This window comes from Drosophila miranda, chromosome XR, assembly GCF_003369915.1.
Source record: "Drosophila miranda strain MSH22 chromosome XR, D.miranda_PacBio2.1, whole genome shotgun sequence".
Taxonomy (NCBI): domain Eukaryota; kingdom Metazoa; phylum Arthropoda; class Insecta; order Diptera; family Drosophilidae; genus Drosophila; species Drosophila miranda.
The window spans coordinates 6,996,179-7,023,350 of record NC_046674.1 but is presented as its reverse complement, the minus strand read 5'-3'; the positions used below and the strand labels follow the sequence as shown (position 1 = coordinate 7,023,350).

The window sequence follows — 27,172 nt, the reverse complement described above, 5'->3', positions numbered from 1 at the left end:
AAATTAAGAGCTACCACTAAAAACTAATCTTCTGCTTCTTCTCCTTCTCCCTTCTTGTTGTTTCATCTTCTTCTCCTTCTACTTATTCTTTCTCTTCTGTTTTGGTATTATAGTTCTCTTAGATCAACAAAAAAAAAAAAACGGTAAAGATTTACTTCTCCTATATACAATTTATGGATTTACGTTTCTTCATGTTTTTTTTTTTTTTTTTTTTTTAGTAACTCTTTTTTGTTCTTCTTTGTTTAAATATTTATAGTTTTTTTTTTTTAAGAATACTTTTTTGATTTTTGTTGCTGCGGAAGTTTCGTTGCGTTTTTCGGTTTTTTGTTTTTGTTTGCAAATTTTGAAAAAAAAAAAAAAAAATAGAAAAATGTAAATGAAAATTTAAAATGAGATCAATACCAAATAAACAAAGAAATGGGGTTTCGTTCGAGTCCCGGGGGGGTATTTGGTATTCCTTTTTTTCGACAAAGAAATAAAGCATAGTCTGATCCTTATAATCAAATTCCTACAAGCAAATGGAAAAAAAAAAAAATTTGTGCTCGGAAATAAGGTTTAGTTTAGTTTAGTTTTTAGTTTAGTGTTCTGTTCGTTTAGATGCTATGATCCAGAATGGAGACCGGATCGTAGGAACGTTTCTTGGCACGCAAGTGCTGAATGTAAGAGCTGAGCATCAGGCAGACGAACAGCAGGAGCACCACAAAGAAGGCCATCAGCCAGAAGGAGAAGTCATTGTTCTCGCCCACAACCTCCACCATTTTGGGCTCCAGCTCGTAGGAGCACAGGCAGCATGGCTGCTGCGAGGCCGCTGTGGCAGCTGTGGAAGATGATGTGGATGGAGCTGCTGTTGTTGTCGTTGTCGTTGTCGTTGTGGTGGTGCTGGCCAGAAGCTCCGCACTAACCGAACTTGTGGTCCGCTGCGTGGTCTCGGGGAGCAGCGGCGGAACAGGCTGTTCCTCAATCTCCTCGATGGAATCGTCCTCCTTGTAATCCCCACCTCCCTCCGCATCTTCATCTACATCCGCATCCGCATCCGCATCGTCTTTTTGCTTTTCATGTGGCATGGGATGGCCCTCGGGCCAGCATACGGGACAACAGGTGTCCCTGAGGTAGACATGCCGTTCGATGGGGCAGTCGACATTCCCACAGGAGGATATCGTGCACTTCTGCTCCCCCCGGACGCACTCGCACTCGAGGCACTCGTCCCGCCAGGTGTCGCCGTCCTTGAAGTACTCGTTGAGGTTCTTCGACTCGCAAATGGCATTCGATTCGACCTTCTCGGCGTCCGCCTCGTCGCAGCTCTGGCGACAGATGCGTGCCCCCGAGGTGCACTGACAGCGCTGGCACTGCTGCAGCCAGTAGAAGTCCGTCTCCCGCACCTCCGTGCAGTTGGGCTCCTTCCGGCACTGGTACTCCCCGCAGCACTGGCCCGGCGTGTCCATCGCCTCCGGCAGCACCTCCACCACCACCTCCCCCGCAGCCGTGTCGCAGTCCGGTATGTAGCACGTCCGGCACACACACTTCTTCGACAGGCAGCACTGGGCGTAGGCCTCGTCTGGTATGAGGCTCGTGTTGTACGACATCTGCGACTCCGCTGCGGTTACAGCGGTTACGGCAACGGCTGTGGCTCCAACTCCTTGTCCTCTCCCTGCTCCTGGGTGGATGGCAGTGTCGACGTCGACCGCATTCCATTTAATGAGGTCCACGGCATTTAGTGTCTCGCGTACGGAGCTATCCGCCGGGCACTGCATATCCGACTCGGGCGGACATTTAATTGAGTCGCATAGATCCGGCAACGGTGGAAGGTCGACTGTAACGAAATATGAGAGATGTGGGAGACTCGTTAGTGGTTTTGCTTGTCAATAAAATATGAAGGTGGCTCTTAGTGGTGGCTTAAGTGGGCGGCAGGAGGCAGGGAATGCTGGGAGGAATGTAAGGAGCTCCTCCTCTCCCGGAAGAGCAACCACAATACGATCTAATTGAAGTGCCGAAAATCGCTTGATTCGAGGGGCCCCATAGAGACGATGTTAATGTAGGTTCCTTGGGCTATAAGTGTCTTAATAGTCTTTAAGAGACCTTTTTGAAGGAAACCAAAGTCTAAAGGCCAACTAAAGACCTTTTGGTCTTTAACTGAGTTTTGATAAATATTTCATTTCCTTATCGACACCTACAAAAGGTCCAAAAAGGGACACAATATTCCTGGTATAAGATATGAAACCCAGAGGAAGATCATTTAGAAAGAACAAAAAACCTTTTCCTTCTACAATATTTATAATTCCCAGCCATCTTATGAATCGGCCATATCTTTATGCTCATGAAACCTCGCTCTCTTTCGCAGACCAAATGCATTAAGGTCGAGTCCTATCTGATGGACGACTGGTCCCCTGGTTATACGAGTATCTACGGCAAGTGATTCATTACCGAACAGGGGACCCTCTCCGCAGTAAACCAATTAAAGTTTCCTTCTATTGATGCCCGATTGTTGATTGTTGACTGTTGATTGTTGACTGTGTGTTTGGCTTTCCATTAATTTTATACGAGTACTACGCCTGACACTCCTTTCCTGCACGAGCATTTCTATTGAATTTTCGGGAAGTTTTCTGTGCCACACAGTTTTTCCTTTTTTCCCTGTCGCACGGTAGGGGCTTTCCATTGTTCAAGTTAATTTGTCATTTTCACTCGCCCATATAATGGGAAATTTTCCTCCTTTCACGTTTTTTTTGCCCTTCTTTTTTCCCTTTTTTATCGTTCGTTTTCGAAGCGAACAAACAATCGAGAGTTCGGGGGTTCACGGGTTCGAGAGTCGGGACAAAGTAAATATGTGCTTGAAAAAAATCGACTTAATTTAAGCACAAGCATCTTCTCCTGCGAATATTAAAAACTTTAGTTTTTTATGCCGTCTACTTCCCGGGTTCGGGGTCTTTTTTCATCCGATTTTCATTGGACCTGCACTTTGAAGTCTCGGCTGATGCCACAGAATGTTGTTTGGTGGTTCGGCGGGGTGTCGGTGGGGTGTCGGGGGCTCGGTGGGTCTCCAAACTGACGGCTGCTTTGAAGGAGAGCTCCCATGAAAACTTCTTACACTTTATTTAATTAAAGTTTGTCTTGTGTTCCGTTGACATTCGCTTTTCGCTCTTTCGCTGTCGTGTTATCAGCGGGACAGTTGGGACAGTTGTTGGGATTGGAGTCGGGTCGGGTCGGGTCGGGCCGGGTCGGGGGGTCACTCATTCGCTGTCGTATTGAGTGCGCAATCTGACTTTGAAGTTTCGGCAAATGGCGACGGCGACAGCGACGGGAGGTTAGACTTAAACGGGCAGGCATGTCCCCGAAATGCCTCAAAAAACAAACAAAAATGCAAACAATTTAAATGCTGCTCAACTTGATTTTCGTGAGGCCGCTGATCCACGCATCCCATCACACAGACGGAGCGAACACTCTATGTCTGCCACACGGGCACCTCAAAAACGTGGCCTCTGGCTGGCAGATCCTGCAGATCTCCTCTTTATAATGCATATTTCCATAAATCTTCATAGCTACACTCAGAGAAACACACTACTATATTTCACTGTGATTTAAACATTTAAAAGTGTTTTTAGGCATGTCTAAATAAATTATATAATCGAGAGATTTGAAGTGTGGGAAATATGAAATATATTCCACTCTCGATGCACATTGATTTTTTCTTGGGGTGTACTTCCTGGGGCATTTTTCTACAATGTACTTTCTAAAGCTCTGAAACACTTTTATATGGGCAAAATCTACAACATTTGGAGGAACAACTGCATCTTCCTGCACACACACAGGACACACAGAACACACAGGACACACATGACAGCCTCCAGGGCAAGCTGCCTCGCAAAAATGTGCATACCCTTCTATGGCTGGTTGGGGGGCTCTACAGAGTACACGAAACACGAAAAAATGTGAATGAATTAGCCGTCAGATGGAGGACAGGGCAATGCATTCAGTGACGAGGAGACCGGAGAGAGCGGGGGGAACGGGGGATTGGAGTAGCAGCCACCTAACCTAGATAAAAACCAAACCGCACACTTGGCTGCCTATTCAGATAAAGCCAGAACCAGAAACAGCACCAGAACCAGAACCAAAACCGAAACTAGAACTGGAGGCAGACAACCCAGAGATAGAGATAGAGATGGAGACGCAACAGCAGCAGCAGCAGCAGCAACCCGTCAGATACAAAAAGAGCCAGAATGGTGGCGGTGCGGCAATAACAGGAAGAGGACAAAAGCGCACACAAACTTGTGCGAGTACTCCGTAGGATACATGGGGATACTTCTTCTTCTGCTTCTTCTTCTGCTGCTGTCTCTCCGCCCCTCCGCCTCTCTGATGGTGAGAAACTTATAAACAGCCCCGTGGAAAGTTTTCATAAAGGATGAAAGTACACACACCGCCATACGCATATAGACACTCGAGTGTTTTGCATTTTATGTGTGTTTGTAGCAGCAGCAGCAGCAGCATGAATGAAAAACATCCAAGGGGTCGGGGGTGGGGGGTTGGGGGTGGCGAGGGAGGAGGAGAAAAACTCTTTAAAAAGCGAAAAACTTTTTTAATAATCCAACGACAACGAGGTACAACGCTTTTTATTTCCCATCTCCTGGTGCCGCCACAGATACAGATACTCGGAAAAGATACAGATACAGATACAGAATGTGGCCAGAGCCACAGAAATCACTCTTTCGTATAGCACACCGAAAGGAAGTGTGTCAGGAATTTAAATTGTTAGTTTATCCCCATCTCCATCCCCCTCTCCGATCCACTCGCCCGCTTCGACATTGATTGGAATCCCAGATTGAATCCATCTTAACCCGTAAACGGGGGCACAGCAGAGCACAGCACAGCCCCCCCCTTCGTGTTTCACCGTTCAGCCATTCACAGGTGAGAGAAATGGGGCAAAGCCACTTGGATATTGACTGATTTGGATGCTCAAAACTGTACTCAGAGAGACACAGAGAGTGTCGAGAGCAAGCCACAGACCATAAGCTCTTTGATTTCACCTAATTTTCGTTGGAGTATCTAACAGATGCAATATCTAACTGAAATGTGATTTGCGTTTGCCTATCCGCAGGGTTGCCTACACTGGACAAAACTGGGACACTCCTACTTTCAAAATCTCTGCAAGCCATTTGCTTATGGGAAATTTGCACATAGGAGAGACGTAGGAGAACGCAATGCTTAGGCTTTCAAGGCTACAAAGTGTGTCAAACGTTTGCCCAGTGCATCCCGTTCATTCATCCATCCATCCATCCATCCATATCCATCGTATCCATCGTATCCATCGTATCCATGAAACCCTTTTGTTGTGGGCGGTGACTGCTCGTTGAATGTGTTACATGTGTATATCTGAGGGCCAGAGTCAGAGCCAGAGACAGAGCCAGAGACAGAGCCAGAGAGCCAGAGATTATATCTGGCTGAGTGAACGCCTTGGCTAAATGAAATTCAATCAGGCTAATAGCTGGCGTAACCAATGCTCCAATGCGCCAATGCGCCATTGCCTTTGGCTTTGATTCGATTATGTGTCCTCGACTCTCTGTGGCGCACCGCACAGAATGCCAGTTGCATTCACAACGATATGGCGTCGTCGTCGTTGGCGGGTTTGACATTTTACTGGCTACGAAAAGTGGCGATAGCGGCGCTACTCGTGCTCTACGGACTGGCCAAGGTCTTTGGCTTGGTGGCTGCCTCCACGCCGCGTGTAGGGCAGCGGGTCCGGCAGTCCCTCTACTGGCGCATCCATGGCTATGCGATGGTCGTCTTCGTGGGCTGCTTCTCGCCCGTCGCCTTCGCCTCGGTCTACCATCGGATGGCCTTTCTGCGCCAGAACCGGCTGCTCCTGCTGATTGGCTTCAACCGCTATGTCCTGATGCTGCTCTGCGCCTTTGCCACGCTCTGCATCCACACCACGAAGCAGGAGGAGATCGTCGGGTGTCTGAACCAGTTGCTCAGGTGTCGCCGCCGGTTGATGCGTCTGATGCACACCCCAGAGCTGAGGCAGTCCATCGACCGTCTGTCCACGAGGGGCAACCTGCTAATCGTAGGTGTGCTCATCGGGGTGTTTATACTGTCGCCGGTGCACACCCTCCAGATAATGTCGTGGGACCCCGCGGTGAGGGAAAATTTCCTGTACGCCTTCAGCCTGCTGTTCATCTACGCCTGCCAACTGATCCTGCGGCTCTCCCTGGGCCTCTACGTCCTGGTCCTGGTGCTGCTCGACCACCTGGGGCATCATTCAAATCAACTGCTGGCCAGGCTCCTAGCGGATGCCGCCTCCCTCCGGGCTCCCCTCATTCGACGGCGTCAGCAGCTGTACCACAGCCAGCAGACGTGGCTGGCCCTCGAGCTCTGGCGCCTGCTCCACGTCCACCACCAGCTGCTGGCCCTGTTCCGTTCCATATGCTCGCTCACCGGCCTCCAGGCTGTCTGCTTTGTGAGCCTGGTGGCCATGGAGTGCATGGTGCAAATGTTCTTCACATACTTCATGCACTACAGCAAATTCATTCTGCGAAAATACCACCGCGCCTTCCCCTTCAACTATTACGCCATGGCCTTCGTAACGGGCCTCCTCGCCAATCTCGTCCTGGTCATATGCCTCACTCATCGGATGATCCGTCGCTTCGCCCACACCCGGGAGGTACTCAGGAGTGGTGTGCTGGCCCTGCCCCCGGGTGGCACGGTCAAACAGCTCAATGAAACTGTAAGTTCTTCATGGATAAATCAAAGCGGAGGCTTTCTGTGTAAAATCAGGGAATTTTATAAATTAAATGAACCAGGAGACATCGTAGGCACATCTTATCTGTGATGCAAAATCGCCCAAAACTTTAAAAAATTTAAATTGTTGTGATATTTCATTCGATTATTAATCGATTTATAGCTCTTTTGTTTATCGAATTACTTAAAGCGCTTAAAACGATTCGGAAAAATGTTTTTTATATTTCCTTCGATTATTAATCGATTATAATTCGCCACTTTTGCGGGATCCTTCATTTATCGATTCGTTTCTCTGAACTTTAATCTTTGTGACATTTTTCTCGATTATTAATCGATTTTGGCTATTACTCAATGCTATCGCTTTTCTGTTCAGTTGCAAAGCACTCCAAAATGGAGATAATTTTGATTTTTTATTCGATTATTAATCGGTTTATCACCTCTGCAGCTTCACTACTACGGACTGTACCTAAAGAATGCCGAGCACATATTTGCGGTTAGAGCCTGTGGATTGTTTAAGCTGAACAATGTCTTGCTGTTCTGCATCGTGGAGGGGATGCTAAACTACCTGATGATACTCATACAATTTGATAAGGTCATAAACAAATAGACCAGACAATAAATACAGCGACAAGTGCGATAAATAAATATGTGCATACACATATGTATGTATATACATATGTGAGCACGAATATAAATTAAAATGTTCTCTCGACACTTAATAACTCTTGGGTAAACATTCAGCAGATTCCGATGCATGGAGGGGGAGGGGGAGTGGGAGTGGGTGTTGGAGTGGGAGTCGGAGTCAGATGTGTCTCTGTTTCTTCTACTTACGTGTCGTTGCACTGGATACAAATATTAGTCCATATATTATAAGCATATGGTGCAAGCACCTCCCAGGCTTGTGCAGCAGGCTAGCCATTCTGTGCGACTCGTGTGTGCCTCTGTATGTGTGTGTGTGTGACAGTAGCTGATGACAATCGATATGACCTTGCCCCGTCCCCGTGCGACCAGTGCGGTGCGTTGCGGTCCGGTCCACTGAATTTTTGCTCAAAAATTGTGCTGTAATTCGTATGCGAATTCCTCCTTCGTCGCGATATCAAATCATATAAATGTCTTGTTAAAATTTGCAAAAATCAAAATCAATTGGCATCTCAACGACTGCGACGAAATAAACTGCAAAAAAAAAAAAAGAAACGAGGAAAGAAATGGGAGACGATGAGAATTTATTGCGAGTACAAAAATTTGATGAAATATATACTGCATTCAGAGCAGCTACAGATACAGATACAGATACAGTAACGGATACGGATACGGATACGGGTACAGATACAGATACATGCCAAAGGCAGTAGTGGGCACTAGCTCCGAAGTGGGGAAGCGTTAATAAGAGTAAACGAAAGGTGCCTGCCCCGAAAAACGGTTCGTTTCGTTTAGATTCGATTTGATTGAGCAAAAGTTCTCTCTGGCTCTGGCTCTGGTTTTGGTTTTTGGTTTTGTTTGGGGGTTTCTGCTCTGTTGTATCACTGCTAAAAATAGAAACCTTTTTTTCGACTCTGCGAGTAGTTTTAATGACCAACCAACTGCCTGCCAGTACGTCCGTACGTCCGAGGGGTAGTACGGCGCGACGAGGGTCTCGGGGTCACCCATTTCCCCGGCAACACACACACAAAAGACGGGCAGAGAGAGAGAGAGGGAGAGGGAGAGAGAGCGAGCGAGCCGCAACTGAAAAATGTTTGTGCACCGAAAGCACACAGAGAGAGGGAGCGAGAGAGGGACAGAGATCCAACAAGAACAACAAAAAGAACGAGCGACTGATAAAGCCAGAATAACACACGGTAGCATGAGGCAGGAGGCATGGGGCATGAGGCATGGGGCATCGGGCTTGGGCGGGAGGGGAGGACTGGAGACGGTTCCACAGGTAAAGCCATCTCCCGCATCGAACAAATTTTGCGTGTGTGCTACAGAGTATTGGCATTGAATGCCTCGGACGATGATTTGCTTTTCACATTCATTCAATCAAATTCTAAACGTATCTCCGTCTGCTCTCATTTTGCGGGTAGCAGGAGGGTGGCGGGAGATTTATGGTGCAGACCAGAGACTGATGACAGAATCCCTGGGCATGGACATGGGATGGATGCTCCGTCCTCTCCCTCTCTTTAAATTGAGTTTGGCATCGTTTTTGGCATCTGGTTGTGGTTGTGGCTGTGTCCGTGTCCGTGTCTGTTTGGCTTAAATTGCAGTATCTTCCTTGCCTTTCAGCCTGTTCTGCCGTATCTTATCTGAGATTTCGTAGATGAGTTCCTGGAATTCCGCTTTAATTACTGGGGCTTCTTTTGTCTGTTGTCACACAACCAATAAGCCAGAGAGTCTTGCATTCTGCATATCTCTGCTCCCTGCTCCCCCATGAGACACTCTGTAAACCGAGGCTCATGGGGCTCATGGAAATTTCGGGGAATTGTACTGCCTAGCCGGCTAGGTACCTGCTGGTCGTCCGTCACAGGTTCAGCAACACATTGAGCACACACTTGAAGTGCTCGAAAGAAAGAGTTCATCATCAGCTAGATGGCGAAACAGTAGAGCAATAAAAAGTTCAGGTTTACTGAACCCAAACGATAGACAGGCCAGTGCATAAGGTGTCCTACGATGTGTCCCGTTCTCAGTGACCTGGATCTGTGTCTGCCGCTGATCTAAGCTAACAGATCTTATCTCATCTTAAGATTTGTGCTTCCTCTGTTACGTAGATTTTCCGCTTGGAAATACACATCTATCGTTCAGCTATTGTAACTATCTATCTGGAACTTTCTGAAGTGCCGATCGTATCTTATCTTCTTTGAACTTTCGCTGGATATTCAATCTTTCCATGTGCATTCGTACATACATAGTATATCTAAGGTAAACATCTAGTAATCTGTGCTTCCTGTTTTAACACCTTGCCTTCACTGCCCCATCGCACACTTTCGCTTTAGAAAAGAAGATGGAAAGATACAAAGACCGTAAGTGCACACAAGTGTAGATGCATCCAGCAAAAGTACAGATCTTATCAGATTGGTTTTCTCTCAGATTTCTCCCATCCTCTCCCCCTTTGGGCCATTGTTTTCACTCTTTTCACTCGCTTCTCACTTTCGTTGGGTTGAGTGAATCTTGTGCAGGTACGTGTCTACTCTAGGGTGGGCTAGATTTCTATCTATGTATCTATCTATCTATAACTATCTAAAGTACATATTTGATTAAAAGTTTCTATTTGTTCCCGCTGCATGAGTGTACACACTGAAGGGGGAAACACATAGTATGTACATATGTACATACCTTTGGGGCATTCTTTTACCCCTTATGTGTCTTTGTATCTGTGGAATATATCCGCTTATCTGTGTGCATGTGTGTATGGCAATCGCATAGTGTGTAGATGACTAATCTGTTGATAGCGGCAGCAGCCAGCAAGAAAGCCATGCGCTGAGGCAGCGCTTTTCTTGCCTACGTCGCGCGATCGAAGCAGCGACCTGTGCGGTGGCGGGGTTGTTGCTGTTGCTACGTGCGGTGGGTGGTGGGTGGTGGGGCAATGGCTTGGCAGCGATAACTGCTGCTCTCTCTCTCTCTCTCTCTCTGTGGTTAGGAGCGGCAGCGGGAGCGGGAGCGGTGCGTCAACTGAACTATGAAATGCTGACGTATGCCAAATGTTAACTGTAAGTTTATTCTGCTGACGCCTCTGCCATTGCTGCCTGTGCTGCAGCGTTTTCCCCCTCTCCTGCTTCCACTCCACTGCTTAACACAACCGCTTCTGATGATGCCTTTTCTACTGCTCCTCCTGCTTGTGCTTCCGTTTATTAAAGTGCTTAAAGTGCTATTCATACGGTATGCCACTCGAAGAACGAAAATATGCGTATTATATTCGTTCATTCTTATGTTTATGCTGAAGCCTGCTCTGCATTTGCTGCTTCGCCTATTCATTTTTGTTGTGCTTCCGCTGCAGCTTTTACGAGTACCGTTGCTTCTACTGCTTTGATCTTTAACTTCGAGCTGCTTCAAAACTGCTTTTAAAACTGCTTCTTCCACTGCTCTCTCTCTCTCTCTCTCAAGAGTACTTCTTCTGTGATGTTTCTACTGCTTGTTCTACTCCTTCTTCCACTGCTTACTTTTCAGTTTATTCCTCTCTTTCCTTCCCCTTCCCGCGTAGCTAGTACTGTTGTTGTTGCTGCTGCTGTTCATCATATTTTACCTCGAAAGCAAGTTAAGCTTTATGATTGCCATAAATTTCACTTGAATGCGAAATCTGATGCATCTATGCTTTGCTCTGCTTTGGCATCGACGTCAGCGTCTGCGTCAGCGTCAGCGTCGGCGTCGGTGTCAGAGCTAGCCGCTAGCATCGGCTTTTTGCCGTTTTCTTTTCGTGTTGTTGCTATTTATCTTGGCGTCGCGTCGCAACAACACATGCAAAAAATACAAAAAGAAAAAAAATAAACCTTCCAGTCAAAAGTTGCTTCATGTCTGCCTGTGTGTGTTTGTGTGTGTGTGTGCATAAATACTTATACAAGCACACACACACACACACACACCACAGATACAGTCTCGTGTGGGGCTGCCTTGCTGCTCCGCTGCTATTTACTCGTGTTCGCGTACAATAATTTCACGTTCAACAACTTTTGGCTTTTTTGATGAGCCAGCAGAAGCTGAACTGAAGCCGATGCCGATGCCAAAGCCAAAGCCAGCGGAAAGCAGCAGCCCCAGCCCCAGCCCCAGCTCCAGCTCCAGCCCGCACTTGAAAGGTACTGACTGCGGGAGAAGAGAGTGGTAGAGAGGGAGAGAGAGAGCGGAGTTAAACAGCTACTGGAGCGGCGGAAGAAGGGGAGAGCTGGAAGGTACTGAATGGCCGAAAGAGAATGGAAGAAGGGGTGGACGGGGGGAGTTGAAGGGTAGCAGAGTGGATGGCAGAGCTAAGGGGTATCGGGAATGGTCGAGAGGGGGAAGAAAACGGAGATTTGAATGGTACTCCATGCGGGCGAAGGGTAAGAGAAGAAGGCGGCTCAGAGAGTTGGTCGAAAGAGATGAAGACGATGATTACAAAGGGTATATTGGTCGTACGGGGGGGAGGGAAGGAGGGGGCTGTAAGGGTGAGCCAAAAGAGAGGCTTTGGCCGAAGCTTTGCTCTTTCTGCTTCTGTTGCTCTCTTTCTCTGTCTTTGCTGTTGCTTTCCATCTCTTTTCCACACATTGCAACTCGGAGTCGAATTTCGGACCAAAAGCATAGTCCGTCGGCTGTCGGCTGTCGGAGCCGTCGTCTCGTCTCGTCTTTTAGTTGCTTTGCCTCGCTCTGACCTCTGATTGCCCGTCCGTGGATGCCGCCTCTCGCTTTTCATATGTACGAGATATATTATATGTACCCTACCCTTTTTTCAAGGTGGGAGGAGAGTCTGCAAAGTTTTCTAGAGCAGTTGAACGGCCTGGCCAATCACCTGCTAAACTTTCATCAACATTTCTATTTTTTGGCTTTGAGCATGGCCCCAAAATGTGTTAGCAACTTTTTCTTTGATTACTCAAGAGGTTATAGGGTTATGATAGGGAAAGATCCCCAACCAAGAGAGGTTCTGGTTTGATAAGAGATAAGCTTGGAACAACAATCAAAAGAGTTCGCACAACGAAAGGAGTTTCTTCTTCAAAATACAAAGAGATTCTTCATAGCCAAAACGAAACCTTATCCTGCCTCAACCCTGAGTAAACTGCATCTAGACAGATCCTTTCCAATGGTCAACGGTCCTTCAAATGGTCTTAACTAAAGAAACGCAAAAGCGCTTAAAAATTGAACCCCATTTGTGTCCCATTCCAGCAATCAGTTCGTGCCAAAATTTGATTAACGGATGATTTATAATTCTCACAAAATATGACATGTGGAGGGGTAATTTTTGTGCATCGTTCGCAGAATTTCGAATCCTTTCATACCCGAACGAGACCCCAATGTGTTGGAGTATCCCTTATCCATTAGCACGTTTCCCCAGAGTATATAAACTTCGACACCATTGCCTCCCATAAGCTTCCTCGTGTTTTATTTACTTGCTCTGGTTTCATATTTTTCGGCATTTCGGGTATTTCTTTAAAGCTTGCCCTTGCCGCCCTTGCCCCATCCCTTGCCCCATCCCTTGCCCCTTCCCCTGTTCTGCGGGTAAGCTACCAAGTAATAAGTCTTCCACGGTGCGTGCGTGTGCGGCGAGGGGGAACGGGAACGAGTGGGGGGAATCTGTGTGTGTGGGGCACACGCAACCGACAGCTACACCGAGGCACCGACGCACCGACATAAATGGCTAATGAAATCAAATTGTTCGATCATTGCGATAAATTCACTTCCACCTATGCGACTAATTTCTGTCCATTTGCGCGCTTGACGCTTTTAACCTTGATTTGTGGCAGTGTAAACAAAATACATGCCAAAAAGCGAGACGAGAGGCAGAGACGTAGCCAAGGGAGAGCCGATCGGATCGAGTGGGACAGATACAAAGATACATAAAGCATACGAGGTGGTGGTGGGTACAAAAAGCTTTCAGAGCTGTCCGTACGACTGTCTGTCTGTCTGTCTGTTTAGACTATTTGTCTCTCTATTTATCTTGTGTGTGTTTTTTTTTGCCGTTTGCCTTTTTATTAAGTTACCTATTTATAATTTGTTTATTATTTAGCAAATGCCTGTGAATAATGTTTAAATATAAAGCACAAGCACAGCATCTGGAAACCTTGTTGAATGAAAATTGAATTGAAAATTAGCAAAAAAAAAAAAAAAAAAAAAAAAACACAAAACAGGCAACGGGCAACGGGCGGCACACACAAAAAATCCATAAATATTTTATAAATGACGTTATTCCGTACAGTTTTCCCTCTTGTTATACTATTATTAGCTATGCTATCTTATCTATGTACGCGGGACGGACTCGAGACTCGACAGTCGACTGGGTCGACAGTCGACAGTGGAGAGTCGTTTGTATGTCCCACTGTGCTGTACTGTGCCGGTGTGTAGGTTTTGTTTGCATAGCCATATTGGGTGCCTCGGTGCCTGGGTGCCTGCCTGGGTATGGGCCAACAAACAACGCTAGCAACGCTACCGACATTACCCTTCTACTTTTTATGCTGCGGCTTATATAATCGGGCGAACAACAAAGAGAGCGAATGATGGGGACGATGGAGACGATGGAGACGATGGAGACGGTGGCGACGGTAGCAAAAAGCGAAACGAAGCCCTGCAACACTTGAAAAATGATTTCGGTTCGGTTTTCATACCCATATAATATATAATATATAGATTATGTACAATCTCTTTGTGGAATGCCACCACTACTGCTCTCTGGAGCTATGTGCTCCCCCGTACACACCTGCCACGTAAATTCTTTTTCGAGCATAAAACTGTGCTGTTTTTTGTTGTTGTTCACATGCTTTTCGTTGTTTGTTTGTTTGTTTGTTTCTGTTGGTTTTGTTTCTTTCACTTGATTATTAATTTCTTGTTTGTTTCACTTCACTGCATTTATGCCTTTTATTTGTTTCTTGCGTGGCGCCCTTCGAGTTTGTTTAACTACGGCTTCTGCTATAGCATACGAGTAGTTTCGGTGTTTGCATCACTAAACGGAACTTAATTGATTGGCGGCAATTGTTACGGTGCTGCTAGTGCTGCTAGTGCTGCTAGTGCTGCTAGTGCTGCTGCTGCGGTGCTGGCAAGGCTCCTCACGCGTTGAAAGCCAAAAAAAACTGAGCCCCCAAGCTTGCGCCACACACATTTAAAGCTTGCGATCGGGCGAAAGAGCGCGAGCCAGCCAGCAATCGAAGAGAGCTCTTCGAGCGATGACGCGATGATGCGTTACCAAGCAGAGAGAGAGAGAGAGAGAGAAAGCGTGTGGGGGAGAGAGCCGCAGCTTTGTGCAGCGAAGATCGGCTCGGTTGGGCAGCGGGCTCTCGGCTCTCTTTTGGCCCGCATTCCAAGTGCAGCGCTTTAGTTTGGCTATTTTTAAACCCTTGACTACTTTAAGACTAGGGACTTGGACTTGGACAAGGACCGCCAAACATTTTCCGATCTGCCTTGAGAACGATCGATCTGTTAGGGTATCAAAAGCCGCGGCATACGACAGTCAGTCTTTCTTTCTTGTTTTAGCTGCACTCTCTTCACTCACCGGTTTTTGCCGGTTAGTTAGCCGGCATCTGTTGCTCTGCTCTCTCTCCCGCTCCGCTCCGCTATGCTCCGCTCTCTCGAGAAAAGAGCTTAAAAGCTTAGATCGAAATCAGCGGCCGCTAACGCGACGGCGGCAAACAAATTCATTTCCAACAGGTCGTAAATTTGCACAAACACAAAAAGTAGAAGCGAAGAGAGACAGGAAAGGCAGCTGGAATTTCGGATGAGTGCACGCTCGCTCGCTCGCTCGCTCGCACGCACGCGTCACGTGCATCATCGGTGCTGCACCAACGATCGATCACTGTTGCACACTTGCACACGCATATTAATTGCGGGGAAACGAGAAAGATGGCAACTGTAAAAGATCGTTGCCTCCATTCCGCATTTCCAGGCCAAGGCGTGTGCGAAATGCAAATCTGAACAATCCCATGACAACACCCTCTCCCACGCCCACGCCCACGCCCTCAGCACTTCACCGGATTAATGTAAAATGCAAATACAACAAACAAAAAAACAACATTCAAAAATTAAAAAATTCAAAAATCTTTTTACATTTGTATGCGCAGAGATGTATGGATTTATTCCGTTCGGATCGGGCCACAAGTGCGCTCGCAAGTGACTAATTGCCGCCAAAGAATGAGTAATCTCTGAATCGGATTCGGATTCGGATTCGTAGGTACTCGTATTTATTCTTCTGTGTTGCAACAATTTCAAGGGAATGACGAGGGGCACTGGCTGGAATTATTGGACTCACATATTAACAGATCTCTTGATCTCAAATTAAGAGTCAATGAAAAGCTATTTGCGATTTACGATTCCCCGAAATGGCATTGTTTTTCGAAAGATTTTGATAAACAGAAATGTGAGCGAGCGATTATTGTATACGATTGATTTTGTGTTCCTGAAAAGATAGCGCAGGTTCTTCTGATTCTCATAAACAGGTACTCGTCGATTCTCGGTTCTGATTCCATAAATTCCGGCAGTCTCTGTCTGTAATCCGTACCCAAACGATCTCGAGTAATGGTAACACGATTCTGAATTTATGAATAGTTGCCTTTCGGCGTTATTTGCAATGACTGTAACAGAATTCCGTAACAGACTGAAAGTCCAACTCCATTCGTTTATTTGAATTGTTGAAATTGCTCTCTACCCCCAAGAAAATCCCCCAAATGTCCATTACTTTGGCAAAACAGAAAAAACAAGAAAGGAAGAAATGTAATGCAATACTTGTCCCCTATCTTGACGCCCTTTCAGTGCGAGTATTGTCTTACAATGAGAGTATATTTTGCTTAACTTTATTTCTTCTGCCCTGCCGTCTTCCCTGCCTGGCGGACAGTTTTCATGGTCAGTTAGCCGGGAAGTAGCTGTCCCATAAACAGAACAGCCAGCAGATAACAGCAAAGAGGCAGGCAAAATCCGTATAATGAAATAAAAATATATAGCTAAATAAACTGGACAGCCGGACGGACACGACAGGACACGACGGGGAGGGGAGGGGAGGGGCAGGACGGACAGAACAAAAACAACATTGATTTCACTTTAACGAGCTTGTAATGTCTTTGAGCCGGCTTTGACTCAAAGGCGAAAAGTATATAAAGCGCGTTATGTATACGACATGTGGGTCACAGCCACACCGAGCATCGTATCTGTGTGTGGCGCTCTCTCTGTGTCTGTGTGAATGAAAACTTTGCTGTGCTGGCGCTGTCACATCCTAATAGGATAATAACGAGCACAGGCACTGGCGAAAGTTGTTGCGCCTTTTGCTGGCAAAAGTCGCCCAAAAAATAAAATATGTAGCAACACAATAAACGATGATAAGGGGCCAAAGAACGTGTCGGCTTCAGTTTCAGTTTCAGTCTCAGCTTTGGTCTTGGCAACGTCATTATGGCCAAGGCTCCAAAAACTTAGCTCCATGTTAGCCCTCAGAAGGGGGTTGGGTGGGGCAGGGTAGGGTGGATGGCTAAATCGGAAGCCGCAGGAAGAACTGATAAGAAAACGACTTGCGGCAATGTGCGGCATATAATGCGATGCAGCAGCCTTCCTTACACCGAAAGAATCATCCCGCCAGGCCATGACTTTTAGTGTCCTGAGGGCGTTTAAGTAGGGGCGTGGCTGCTGCTTCTGTTGCTGCCAAATGATAATTTATGGGCGGAACTCTATGAAACTTTGAGGCGTCATGAAATCTGTTAGCAAAAGTCACAGTTTTTTTTTTTCCCAGCTTCTATTTGTGGTAGGTGGAGCCCCATGGAGGATATTGTTAAGGATAAATGTTACATTCATGGGTTTAAGTGGGACGGGAACCCCCCCACCCCAACTGGTTGTATTCTGACAACGTTAAGGTGAAGCGGAATTAAAAGAGGGAAATCAACAGTTCCACTCGACTTAATGCTGGAAAGTGAGTGGTGGAGGGGGAGGTGAAAGGATGGGCGGGGGGGGGGATAAAGGAAGTTTATGGCTGGAATGAAACTTGAGTGAGTTATAAAGCCAAAAGGGGAAAAGTTGAAGAGGTGCTTTGTGGCGTAAAACAAAGCCGAAAGCCGGCAAGAAAAAACCCAAGAAAAGTGGAGCAGGAATACAAAAAGAAAAGAAAAAAAAACGAGGGTGGGGGTAAGAAAACATAAGAGAATTGAAGGAAATTCAAGGAAAATAAGCTCTCTCTCTATCGCTCCCTCTCTTCCACTAGTGAGGGCAAAGTTTCTTGATCGCCATCTATATAAGGGATACATATAGGTTATGTATGGTATATTATGTACAAAGGGGAGCATAAGGAGCTTGTAGTTTCGATACTAGTTACGAAGTAGTCTCTAATTGGCATAAGGGGAGGTGGATGGGACCCCTCCCTCGGTTGGATGTCACTTCAAACGAGTCCTCACTGCAGCTAATAGATTTCCTCATCAAAATAGAAATTGTAACCCGAGAAGGAGCTTATTATGAAATCCATTAAGAGTTAATTTCCCTTCACGTTCATTCACCCACCTAGACCCCCCCCCCACGAGAGATACTGCCGCGCAAGGTCACACAAATTTCAAGAGCACTCTTAACTCTTCAGACCCCCCGCCCGCCCTCCCGCTCTATATCTCTTTTTGCTCCTCTTCTTGGCATCCAAGCATGATGGAGATGACACTCGACGGCAGTGGTGCCTGCTGCCTGCTGACTGGAAAGTAGGCAAGCGAAAGCGAGAGGCAGCGAGGGGCAGAGCGAGAGAAAGCGCGACGAGCAAATTTCAACATCATTTTGTGTGTGCATTTGAGCGATTACCCAAGTGATTACGGGTAGATGCACAAGGTAAGCACCTGACACCACCTGCTCGACAAACAATTCATAATTTTCCAGAGAACTGTTGGCCAAGAGACAGGATAGATCTTTTGTACCTTTTTTGCACATTACGCTTTCCACTTGCCACGCCACGCCACAGTCCCCGTCCCCGTTCCCGGACCCCTCCCTGTCCAGCGGTGTTTCATTCTGGGGTCATTATTTAAGGCCAACGAGTTATTTGTATACCCTCAAAGGGGATATTCTGACTTTGAGGGGCTCTTGGCAGTCCACAGATGGAAGGTGTGCCCAACAGATGATTTCTATGGAAACTAGTCGTTCGTCAATGAAACTTTTCTGGATTCGGATTACATATATGCATATGCTATAGATCCCCGGGCAAGAACGGACAACCCAATCGTTTCGGTGGTACATATTCGGGATTCGCTTCTTTCGGTTCGTTGTAATCAGCGATTCGGCTTCGAACGAAGCTGGTCTCGTCATCAGAGCCGAAAAGTTCGCGAATGCATTGAAGGCGCCTAGGCAGGGCTCTAATATACGTATATGTATATGTATATATCGTTGATTTCATACAAATAATCGGTCTTTGGGTTAAGAAGTAGAAATACCAAAGTTTCAGTGTGATTATATGTTTAAGGACCCCACGGATGACACGCACACCATTCTAGTTTTTTGTAAGAATGGAATCCTATGCCATACGAAACCAAATCAAAATTGTGCAATAGTTTGAGACGTTACCATCCTTCTAGCAGGAGATATCGTATGGATTCCATGGAAATGATGGAACTGCTAGGGTATCAAAAGCTTCAAACACCCGAAACCCGAAGCATTTTTGTGCTTTCTTGCGGTTTAGCAAATGCTCTCTCTCCCTCTCCCTCTCTCTCTCTCTGTCGTGCCCCCGCCCTTTCCCCTTTTATCATCGCAATCTCCGCTGTCTCTCGCCATTTGGCTTTTGCCTCTTCATCAGAGCTGGCAAAACGTCGCTCATTTATTTTGATTACCTTTTTCGCAGAAAACCAAAACCAATGCCAACAACAGATTTTCTCATCTCTTTTGGACTTCTATTTCGTTCTTACTTTCTGCTTTACTGTTTTTATTGCAACATTTTTCAGTTGGTTCTCTCTCGCGCGCGCACACACACACACACACACACTCCACTGTCCTTCCTGTATGCCCCCCCCCCCCTGCCATGCCCTCCTTGAGAGCTTATCTAAGACCCGTTACAGCAGAGCAAAACTAACAGAGAGAGAGGGGGAGAGGGGTAGGGGGTGGCATCTAGTATTTATTCTCGTTTTTCCCTTTCTGGTTACGGGACTTTGAATCATGGGAGAACATCAAGCGTTGATGAGCTTAATTCCCAGGCGACACTTTTGTCCGAACAAATTTAGTGGAGCAAATTTTACACACTCACAGAACCCCCCCCATCGCATCACTCCCCCCACAGCCCCAGTCGCAGTCCCAGCCTTAGCCCCCTCTCCGCCGCACAATCACAATGGCTAAAATGCAATAATAAAGTTAGCAAAAAGATCTACATCTTTCTCTCGTTCTCTCGTTCTGTTTTCCCTGTTCTCTGCTCTGTTGGAAGCATCTTTCCTGCGCTTGTCTAACCGTTTCCGGAGCAGCTTCCGTTTCGCCTTGACTTTCATTTTGACGACAACGACAGGAGACAGGAAACAAGGAGACAAGGAGACAAGGCGACAGGGCGACAGGGCGACAGGAGATGGTACCACCGACCCCCGAAGGCCCGTTACCACCAAATTCCATTATGGGAATCCTTGCTCATTGTTTTCTCAGTCCCAGTCCCATTCCCCCACTCCCAAGGAGGTTGCGGCGGGGCAAAGGTCGCCTTCCTTCCGCTGCAAAGCCCAGCCCTTTGCCATTCTCCTGGGCTCCTCCGTGTCCTGGGTTCCGGGTTCCGGGTCCCTCCTTCGTTACGTTGTACACAAAATTAATATTACAATTTTTGCTTTCAACCCGCCTGTCATATAAGAGCGAAATAATTTCAGAAAGCATATTTCAAAATGAAATTTTCTTGCGGCCAGCCCCTGGTATGCGGTGCAGCCGGTGGGCGTGGGCGAGGGGGTGTGGTGGGGTGTGGTGGGGCTTGAAGGGGCATTTAGGCTAAAACAAATGTTTGTGCGGTCTGGTCCTGGTTTCGCTGGTCTCCTCTCCTCTCTTCCTTCTGGTTCCTGGGCAAGTGGCCTGTTTTATAATGAAATAAATTTCATTTGCTCATTGACTCGATGAGACGATGTCGACAAACCAGAAGAAGGTGGAGCCCTGGATGGAGCAGGAACACTAGCAGGGACAAGGAGCTGAAAGTCTGGCCGACATGTGTGGCCAGGCATGAAGAGGCGGCCCCGGAATTTGCATGCTCGAAACTGGAGCAGCCAGCAGTGGCAGCCGTAGAGCTGCTGTAGTCCCGGACCCGGACCTGGCTTCATGTGGCTGGCAAAATCAACGGAACGGCCCCGACATTAAGTGTTCCGGCGTGGTCGGTGCGCCTCACCCCGGGTCTCTGGCTCTCCGGCTCTCCGGCTCTCCGTGTGTGTGCTTTCATATACGTATATATTACGTATACGTAATACGTATAAGGTATTAAGACTTGTGCGAAATGAAATATGACATGGTTGACAAAGGAGCGGATGGGAGATGGCATCTATATTACATATTACACTCACACACACACACACACACACAGATGGGGGGCATACAGCATGCTACATGCAGCAGCAGCGGCTGCCAGGAGCATCAGCAGCAGATTTTGTGCCAGGCAGGCAGGCGGGGTGGCGGGGTGGCAGGGCAACCCTTTGGCAAATATTGAATGGCACCTAGCCATAACACTGGCCTCCAGGGGTAGATTAGGCCCCCCGGCAAGTTGAAGTTGAATGCGAATAAAAACACTTGATGACCGTGCGGTCCCGTCCCGGTGCCTGCCCCCCCCCCCCCCCCCCCCAGGCCCCCCAGGGCATTGTTTTCTATCTTCTCTCCTGCCTGGGGCGGCAGGGCCTTTGTCTGTCCTGAAATATGGCCATGATTCCTGAGCGGATTTCTCGTTTGCTTTTTATTAATTTATCCAAAGTTCTGGATTTTCTTCCAGCGTTTTTCCCTGGATTTGCATTCTGAAACAATCACTTCACTAAAACATATTTAAAAATTATTTTTTCTAATTTTATTTTACCTAAACTATATAAAAATATTTATTAAAGAAATTGATATTAAGTTTTTTGTAATCATTATTTTTAAGAGTTTATTCTCCTGCATTTTTTATTTGATTATAAAATAATAATAATAATAATAGTCAAATGTCAGGAAATATTATGATGATTTAAAAAAAAAAAAAAAAAAAAATGCGTATTATCAAGGTCGAAGAACTTGGAGGGGGTTATTATTTGATTCAATTATCTGTTCAGGTTTTTTAAGAGTTTAATAATGAAATTGGTTAATAAAAAAAAATTAAATAATATAAAAAAAAAATATTCTTTGATCAAGAAAAAAACAATTTTCTTTTCATTAGACCCCAAAATAAATACTTGGAGAAAAAACTACCTCGTGAAATGATTTAATTTATGTTATATTTGTTATTTTTGTACAATTTTAATTCAGTGAAATTCAATTAAAAGGTAGCTTTGAGAATAACTCTATCTGAGAAGCATTTTGAGGAATACCCCTATGAAAATCGGATGTGGAGATTGCCTGGAAAGACAGTGAAAACTGCAACGCCAACCCTTCCCAAAAATCTGAAGTCTTCCACTACCCTTCATGGTGGATACGGACCCTCACAGGATATCTCCACGTTGAGTGCAGTTGCCAGGCGGGGCATGAATAAATGTACATGCATCATACGATATAATACATAAGCCAAATTCTATGTGGGCTGCTATCATCCCCGGCTATCTGGGGCTCCTGTCTCCTGTCTCCCGTCGCCTGTCTCCTATCTCCTATCTCCTGCCTGCTGACTCAATGCTCCTGACGGTGTGTCCTGGATTGTGCATTAAATGCCACTCAGGCACTCGGCTTTAGTTTCACTCATTTTCCGGGACGTGGACAGGGACAGGGACAGGGACGGGGACGGGAAATGCAGCGGCTGGAATGCAGCGAGCGAGTGGAGCGTGTGGAGCGTTGCATACTTTACAGCTATGTGCGCGTCGCTGGCCGTGTGGCATGCCACACAGTTCGTGTGGCGGGGCGTGTCATGGCAAATGCAACGAACCGTTGCAGATGATGATGGTGATGCCACAGTGTTGCGTCATGTAAAAGATAAACAAGTCGACATTTTGACAAGCTAAAAAAAACAACAACAACCCGCCACCCGCCACCCGCAACAAAAACATAAACATAAAAAATGAGAGAGAAAAGATGGCAGCCAGACAATGGCTGACGACGGACGGGAGGTGCGGTAGGGGCGGCGGGCGCTCCCTTTCTGGTTCCGCCCCCATCAAATAATCGAAATCAACTTTCAACTCCCAACTTTGGGTCCTGCAATTTATATGCAAATTTCATTAAGGAAAGCTGCAAGAAGTCTGCCGGGGACTCACTTTGGCGGTGGCATTTCCTCTGTGGAATCCGCCGCGGGCTTAGACGCCGTCATCGCCAAAAAGTCCCTGCCCCCCCCTACGCAGAAAGTAATTGAAACAAGAAATATGCATTTGACCAGAACTCCAGAAGGACCCCAGTCCCCACTTGCCACTACCCTCTCTCTCGCTCGCTCTCTCTCGCTCTCAACTAATGTAATTTAAAATGGACGAGTGGCAAATTACTTACTTGGACATTCCACACCACCCGACAGCACCAAACCACCAATCCCCACACCCCCGCAGACCCCAAAACCCTCGAAAGCGTGAAAAAAAAACACCACGCAAATTACCCCGGAGTAAATCCCCTAAAAAATGGCTCAAAATAAATTGCAAGGGCGTTGCGTAAATTTGGTTTTTCTTTTCGCTTTCCTTGGGATTTGGATTGGGATTGGGATTGGCTGGGATTAATTTGTAATTCAAATTTATTTCCAGCGAATGGTTAATTGGGTGGTCAGCAGCGCAGCGACGATGATCTGGCCACACCCGACGATCAGGGAGGATTAGGCTGCAGGGCTGCACTGGGACTGCGACTAGGAATATTAGGTACAGTCTCGGCGAGAAAAGAAGATTAGCCTGAGAGCTTGCTTTGGCGAATACAATTTCCAAAGAGAGAAAATTGAAGAAAATGCAACGAGGGGAAGTGAAAGCCTTTTCAGATCGATGGGCGAAACTTTATACCGAATGAAGGCCAGACCAAGGCTGAGCTGGTATTCTGTGGAATATCTAAAATGTTTACCTAAAATTAGCTTTGTGTTGCCTCCTTCTGTTCGTTTCGCAATTAAGAGCTGTCTGTAGATGGATGCCGGCTCTGGGAAACTGAAAGTAAAACACTATACTCGTACCATTTCTCTGTTGATGTTTCCCCTAATTTATTTGCCTCCGCTCTCGTTTGAGCTGCAGCAAAATTTGATTCAGAAATCATCTGGCTGGCAATCGTTGCAGCAAGTTGCACAACTTTGGCATCAAGTGTGGCCTGAAAAGTCCAAACTATAAACGGGAATTACAAGCCATACTTCATATTCCAGGCCCTCTCTGTCTCTCTGTCTAGTTGTCTATCAGCTCCCTCATTCATTCAGGTTTGATGCCGCAGCCGCAGCAGCCTCTTCTTTCTGCCATCATAGCCAACTTTTGTGAGTTTTTCTCGGGTTTAATGTTTTATGGCGCACTCGAAAAACAAGAACCAAAAAATATGTAAAAATATGGCATTTATGCGGCGAACACTTCAATTTTTGTTTAAATGCCAATGAAACTGTCATCAAAAAGTTGTTAAGTAATGAAACATTGAAAATAAATGTGTGCCCACACCCGCCTCTGCCGCCTCTGCCGGCAAGACAAACTTTTGCCTCTGGCAATTGTTCAAGAATTAATAGCCGAAATGCACCATTCCAAAGGGGATTGGGGATCGGGGATCGGGGATGGGCAGAGGGAATGCTCTTACAATTTAAGCTGCCCCACCACATTGTTGCACATTTACTTTTTGCAGCACACTCGTATCAAGTCGAGCGCACAAGTTTCTCGATATATATTTGTGTGTGCACTTCCCGCGGGGCCACTCCACGCTGCTCTCCGGCACTTTACCCCTGAATGTATGCTCTTCACCAGTCTCCGGTCTCCATACATATGTAAATCTTTATAGAAAATCCTCGAAATATGCATTTTTGTGGCAAAGCCTGATTGATTGATTCGTGGAATTCGCTGGTTTGATCGGAAAGGGTATCTGCAGATCCCTCTCTCTCTGTCCGGTGCTCTGTAGTTTGTTCCTTTTTCGGTTTTTTTTTTACACTTTTCAGCCATATTTTCATATTCTTGGTGTATGTTTTTTTTTTTGCAAGTTTTTTTCCTCCGGCTTCTCTTTCGTTATTGTTGTGGAAAAAGTTTTGCCCCACTCATAATTCCCGATTGCTCTTTTGTTCAATTGTAAATCTGGCTGAAGGAGGAGGGCCATCGGATGGTACCATGGGATTGTAGGGTTTGCAATGGGCTGGGGATGGGGATGGGGCTGGGGATGGGGATGCGATGCGATGCGGTTGCCAGTAGCAGCCTTCCAGTCCGCAGTTGTTTTACGGAACATTTACTCTGCGATTGGATTCCTCTTCACTGGGTGGGGTGGTTCAAAGGGGCAGTGGGCGGGGGGAGGGGCACCCTCTTCTCGGAGGCTCGGACTTGAACTCTGTGTCTATCTCCATCTCTCCTTCCCGCTCTCTCGTGTACTTTTGTAGTCAAACGTCTGTTTTACGCTAATTGGAAAAGTTGCAAGTTTTTTCACCCCCCCTCACCCCCTGCCACCTCTGTCTGTTTTTAGAGAGGCACGCGTTGTGGGGGCAGAGTGGCAATGCCAGTGGCAAGAACAGGCCCGTGCGGTGTGTGGCTTTTATTGGAGGCAAATTGCTTAGAGCGATGCTTATTAGCAGCTGACACGGGCCTCATCATCAAAGTTCGGTCCAAAAAAAGCAATAATGAGAGACAAACGACGAGAATTTCATACTTTTAAATTGGCCATTAGCCCGGATAAATGCTGGCGTGGCGTTCCAGCATCGCTGATAGGCGGTAGAGGCAATCTCTGCCGGCACTTGGCCCCCAAAAGAGGCCCAAAAGATGCCGAAAAGAGGCTGAGGAGTGGGACATAAGCCCTTGCATCCTGCTCTTGAGCTCTTTAGCCCCACTGCCCCGCCCCCCAACCCCAAAGCTCTTTGCTTGTAATTATAATAAACAGAAATGACTTTATATTTTGAAGGATGTTCTTGCATCCGTTGTTTGTTCGCCGCTCACCCGCCGCGCGGTGCCATTCAGCGTCAAGAGTTTTTAGTGGCTCGTTTGCCAGTGTGCCGTACGTGTGTGTTTGCTGTGTGTGTGTCTGTGTGTGTGTGTGTGTGGGAGGCTTATGCGTGGAACAGTTCTTGCGATGAAGGAGATATGCCAGTGGCCAAAGCGTATTTCCAGGCAGCAACTCGAAGGAGTGTATTTTTACATGAATCTGAGGCCATAATGTACATAGCCACAAGATATTATAAAATATATTTGTTTATGCAACAATCAGCAAGCATTTTGGATTGAATTAACTCTCTTTAAGTCCCTGTACTTTCGTTAAAGTCTCATTAAAGTTATAGGAAAACTCTAGTGGCGCAGGTCACACTAAATTTTCGTATGTAAGTAGTACCATATGGGCATTTCCTTTCAGGTTTTACGTTTCTATCGCATGTTGAAATACTCAGTGTTCATTTTTCAAGCATCTGACGCAGTTTACTGGCGTTACGTTACATAAAGTCTGGGGTAAAAAGTGAACTTTGGCTTCAGATCAAAGTTCATGAAATTATACATCAATTGGTTAAGCTTTCAATAAATTTGGGAAATAAATATTTTAGGGATTAAAGCACATACATATCTGTTTTAAGTTGTATATATTTATATGTATACATGTATAGAAATCTGTTTGTAATGACCTCTAATATGATTTTGCAGGGTAGACATTTTGAAAGTCAAAACTAGACTGAAACTAAGCCCAAGGATACTACTCTTTCTGCTCTTTCTACTGTCTTGCCCATCTAAATTCCCATCGAACAATTGTAAAACTATCCTGAAAACGGCGGAGAGAAAATTTCCCTTGAACGCGTAGCGAACATCGCGTACTTTGGCACCGCATGAACCCAGTCGTGGGTGCTAGTGTGCGTGTGTTGTGGCTGATAACTCTGCCTTCCAGGCTCAACAGCCACTGCGCAAGCCCAGAGAGAGAGAGATAGAGAGAGAGCTGACGCTCTCTCGGCAGCATTGGGATATTTTGTGCTTACAAATAACACAAACAAGAAATATCCCACGACGGGATAGCGACGGGCACGACGCTGCTGGCGCTGCCTCCGTTCTAACTGGCAAAAGGTCTAGGCGGCGATATCAACTAAGTTTAGTCTCTCGACTTAAATGGCCGCGTGCGGCAGACAAAAGCGCATGAAAAATTCATAAGATTTTGTGGCGGTCCGTTCCATCATCATTCGTCGTCGTCAAACTAGTCGTCCTCGTCCTCGTCCACGTCCACATCGCTTTCGTTGTCGTAGCATTTCGTCAGAGAGTTGTGACAACAACAATAGCAACAACAATAACAGCAAAAACAATTGAAAGGAAAGGAAAACCACAACGGCATAAAGAGCGACGACTACTCCTCCTGTGGCCCTAAGCGTCTGTCATTAGGTGTAACGAGGTGTGTGCGTGTGTGCATGTTTTTTGAGTGTGTATGTTTTTTTTTTGAGTGTGTTACTGTATGCACATTTGAGCATTGGTAGTGTCACAACAGCGACAAAAAAACACCAACAATACACAACACACAATATCGAATGCCCAATTGAAAGTGGTTGACAACCGACCAACCGACCAAAAAAAGAAAAACACAACTACAAATACAAATAGAAATACAAATACTAACATTAAGTGTCCCCTGGCCAACAGTGAGAGGCAGTAGTTGGCCAAAAAGTGCA

At 46.3% G+C, this 27,172-nt stretch overlaps 3 protein-coding genes across 4 annotated transcripts in view; 2 read left to right on the top strand and 1 right to left on the bottom strand.

Annotated features, from left to right (window-relative positions):
• LOC108151657 overlaps positions 1-27,172 on the top strand; it is a 50,558-nt gene that overhangs the window by 17,634 nt on the left and 5,752 nt on the right. Inside the window, exon 1 of one of the 2 annotated variants that reach the window (XM_017280378.2) lies at positions 26,632-26,898. The exons of the other annotated variant lie outside the window; for it this stretch is intronic. The gene's annotated coding sequence lies outside the window, so the exon portion shown is untranslated. Of the gene's footprint in view, positions 1-26,631; positions 26,899-27,172 lie in introns of those variants that run through there. 2 annotated transcript variants of the gene reach the window in all.
• Positions 225-14,435, bottom strand: LOC108151653. Its single transcript, XM_017280372.2, has 3 exons — positions 14,072-14,435; positions 7,558-7,899; positions 225-1,810 (listed from the first exon to the last, which is right to left on the bottom strand). The coding sequence occupies exons 2-3, from the start codon at positions 7,643-7,645 to the stop codon at positions 594-596; spliced, it is 1,305 nt and encodes a 434-aa protein (XP_017135861.1). The 5' UTR covers positions 7,646-7,899; positions 14,072-14,435; the 3' UTR covers positions 225-593.
• On the top strand, positions 5,546-7,541 carry LOC108151661 (putative gustatory receptor 77a). Its single transcript, XM_017280382.2, has 2 exons — positions 5,546-6,712; positions 7,172-7,541. Exons 1-2 carry the CDS (start codon positions 5,591-5,593, stop codon positions 7,331-7,333), a joined length of 1,284 nt encoding a protein of 427 aa, XP_017135871.2. The 5' UTR covers positions 5,546-5,590; the 3' UTR covers positions 7,334-7,541.

Bases quoted from the DNA above. Each gene is read 5' to 3' on its own strand.
- LOC108151661 (XM_017280382.2), top strand. From the start codon at position 5,591: ATGGCGTCGTCGTCGTTGGCGGGTTTGACATTTTACTGGCTACGAAAA. The intron at 6,713-7,171 runs GTAAGTTCTTCA...TCACCTCTGCAG, and splicing joins TCAAACAGCTCAATGAAACT to CTTCACTACTACGGACTGTA.
- LOC108151653 (XM_017280372.2), bottom strand. From the start codon at position 7,645: ATGGCTAGCCTGCTGCACAAGCCTGGGAGGTGCTTGCACCATATGCTT. The intron at 1,811-7,557 runs GTAAGTAGAAGA...ATTTCGTTACAG, and splicing joins TGTATCCAGTGCAACGACAC to TCGACCTTCCACCGTTGCCG.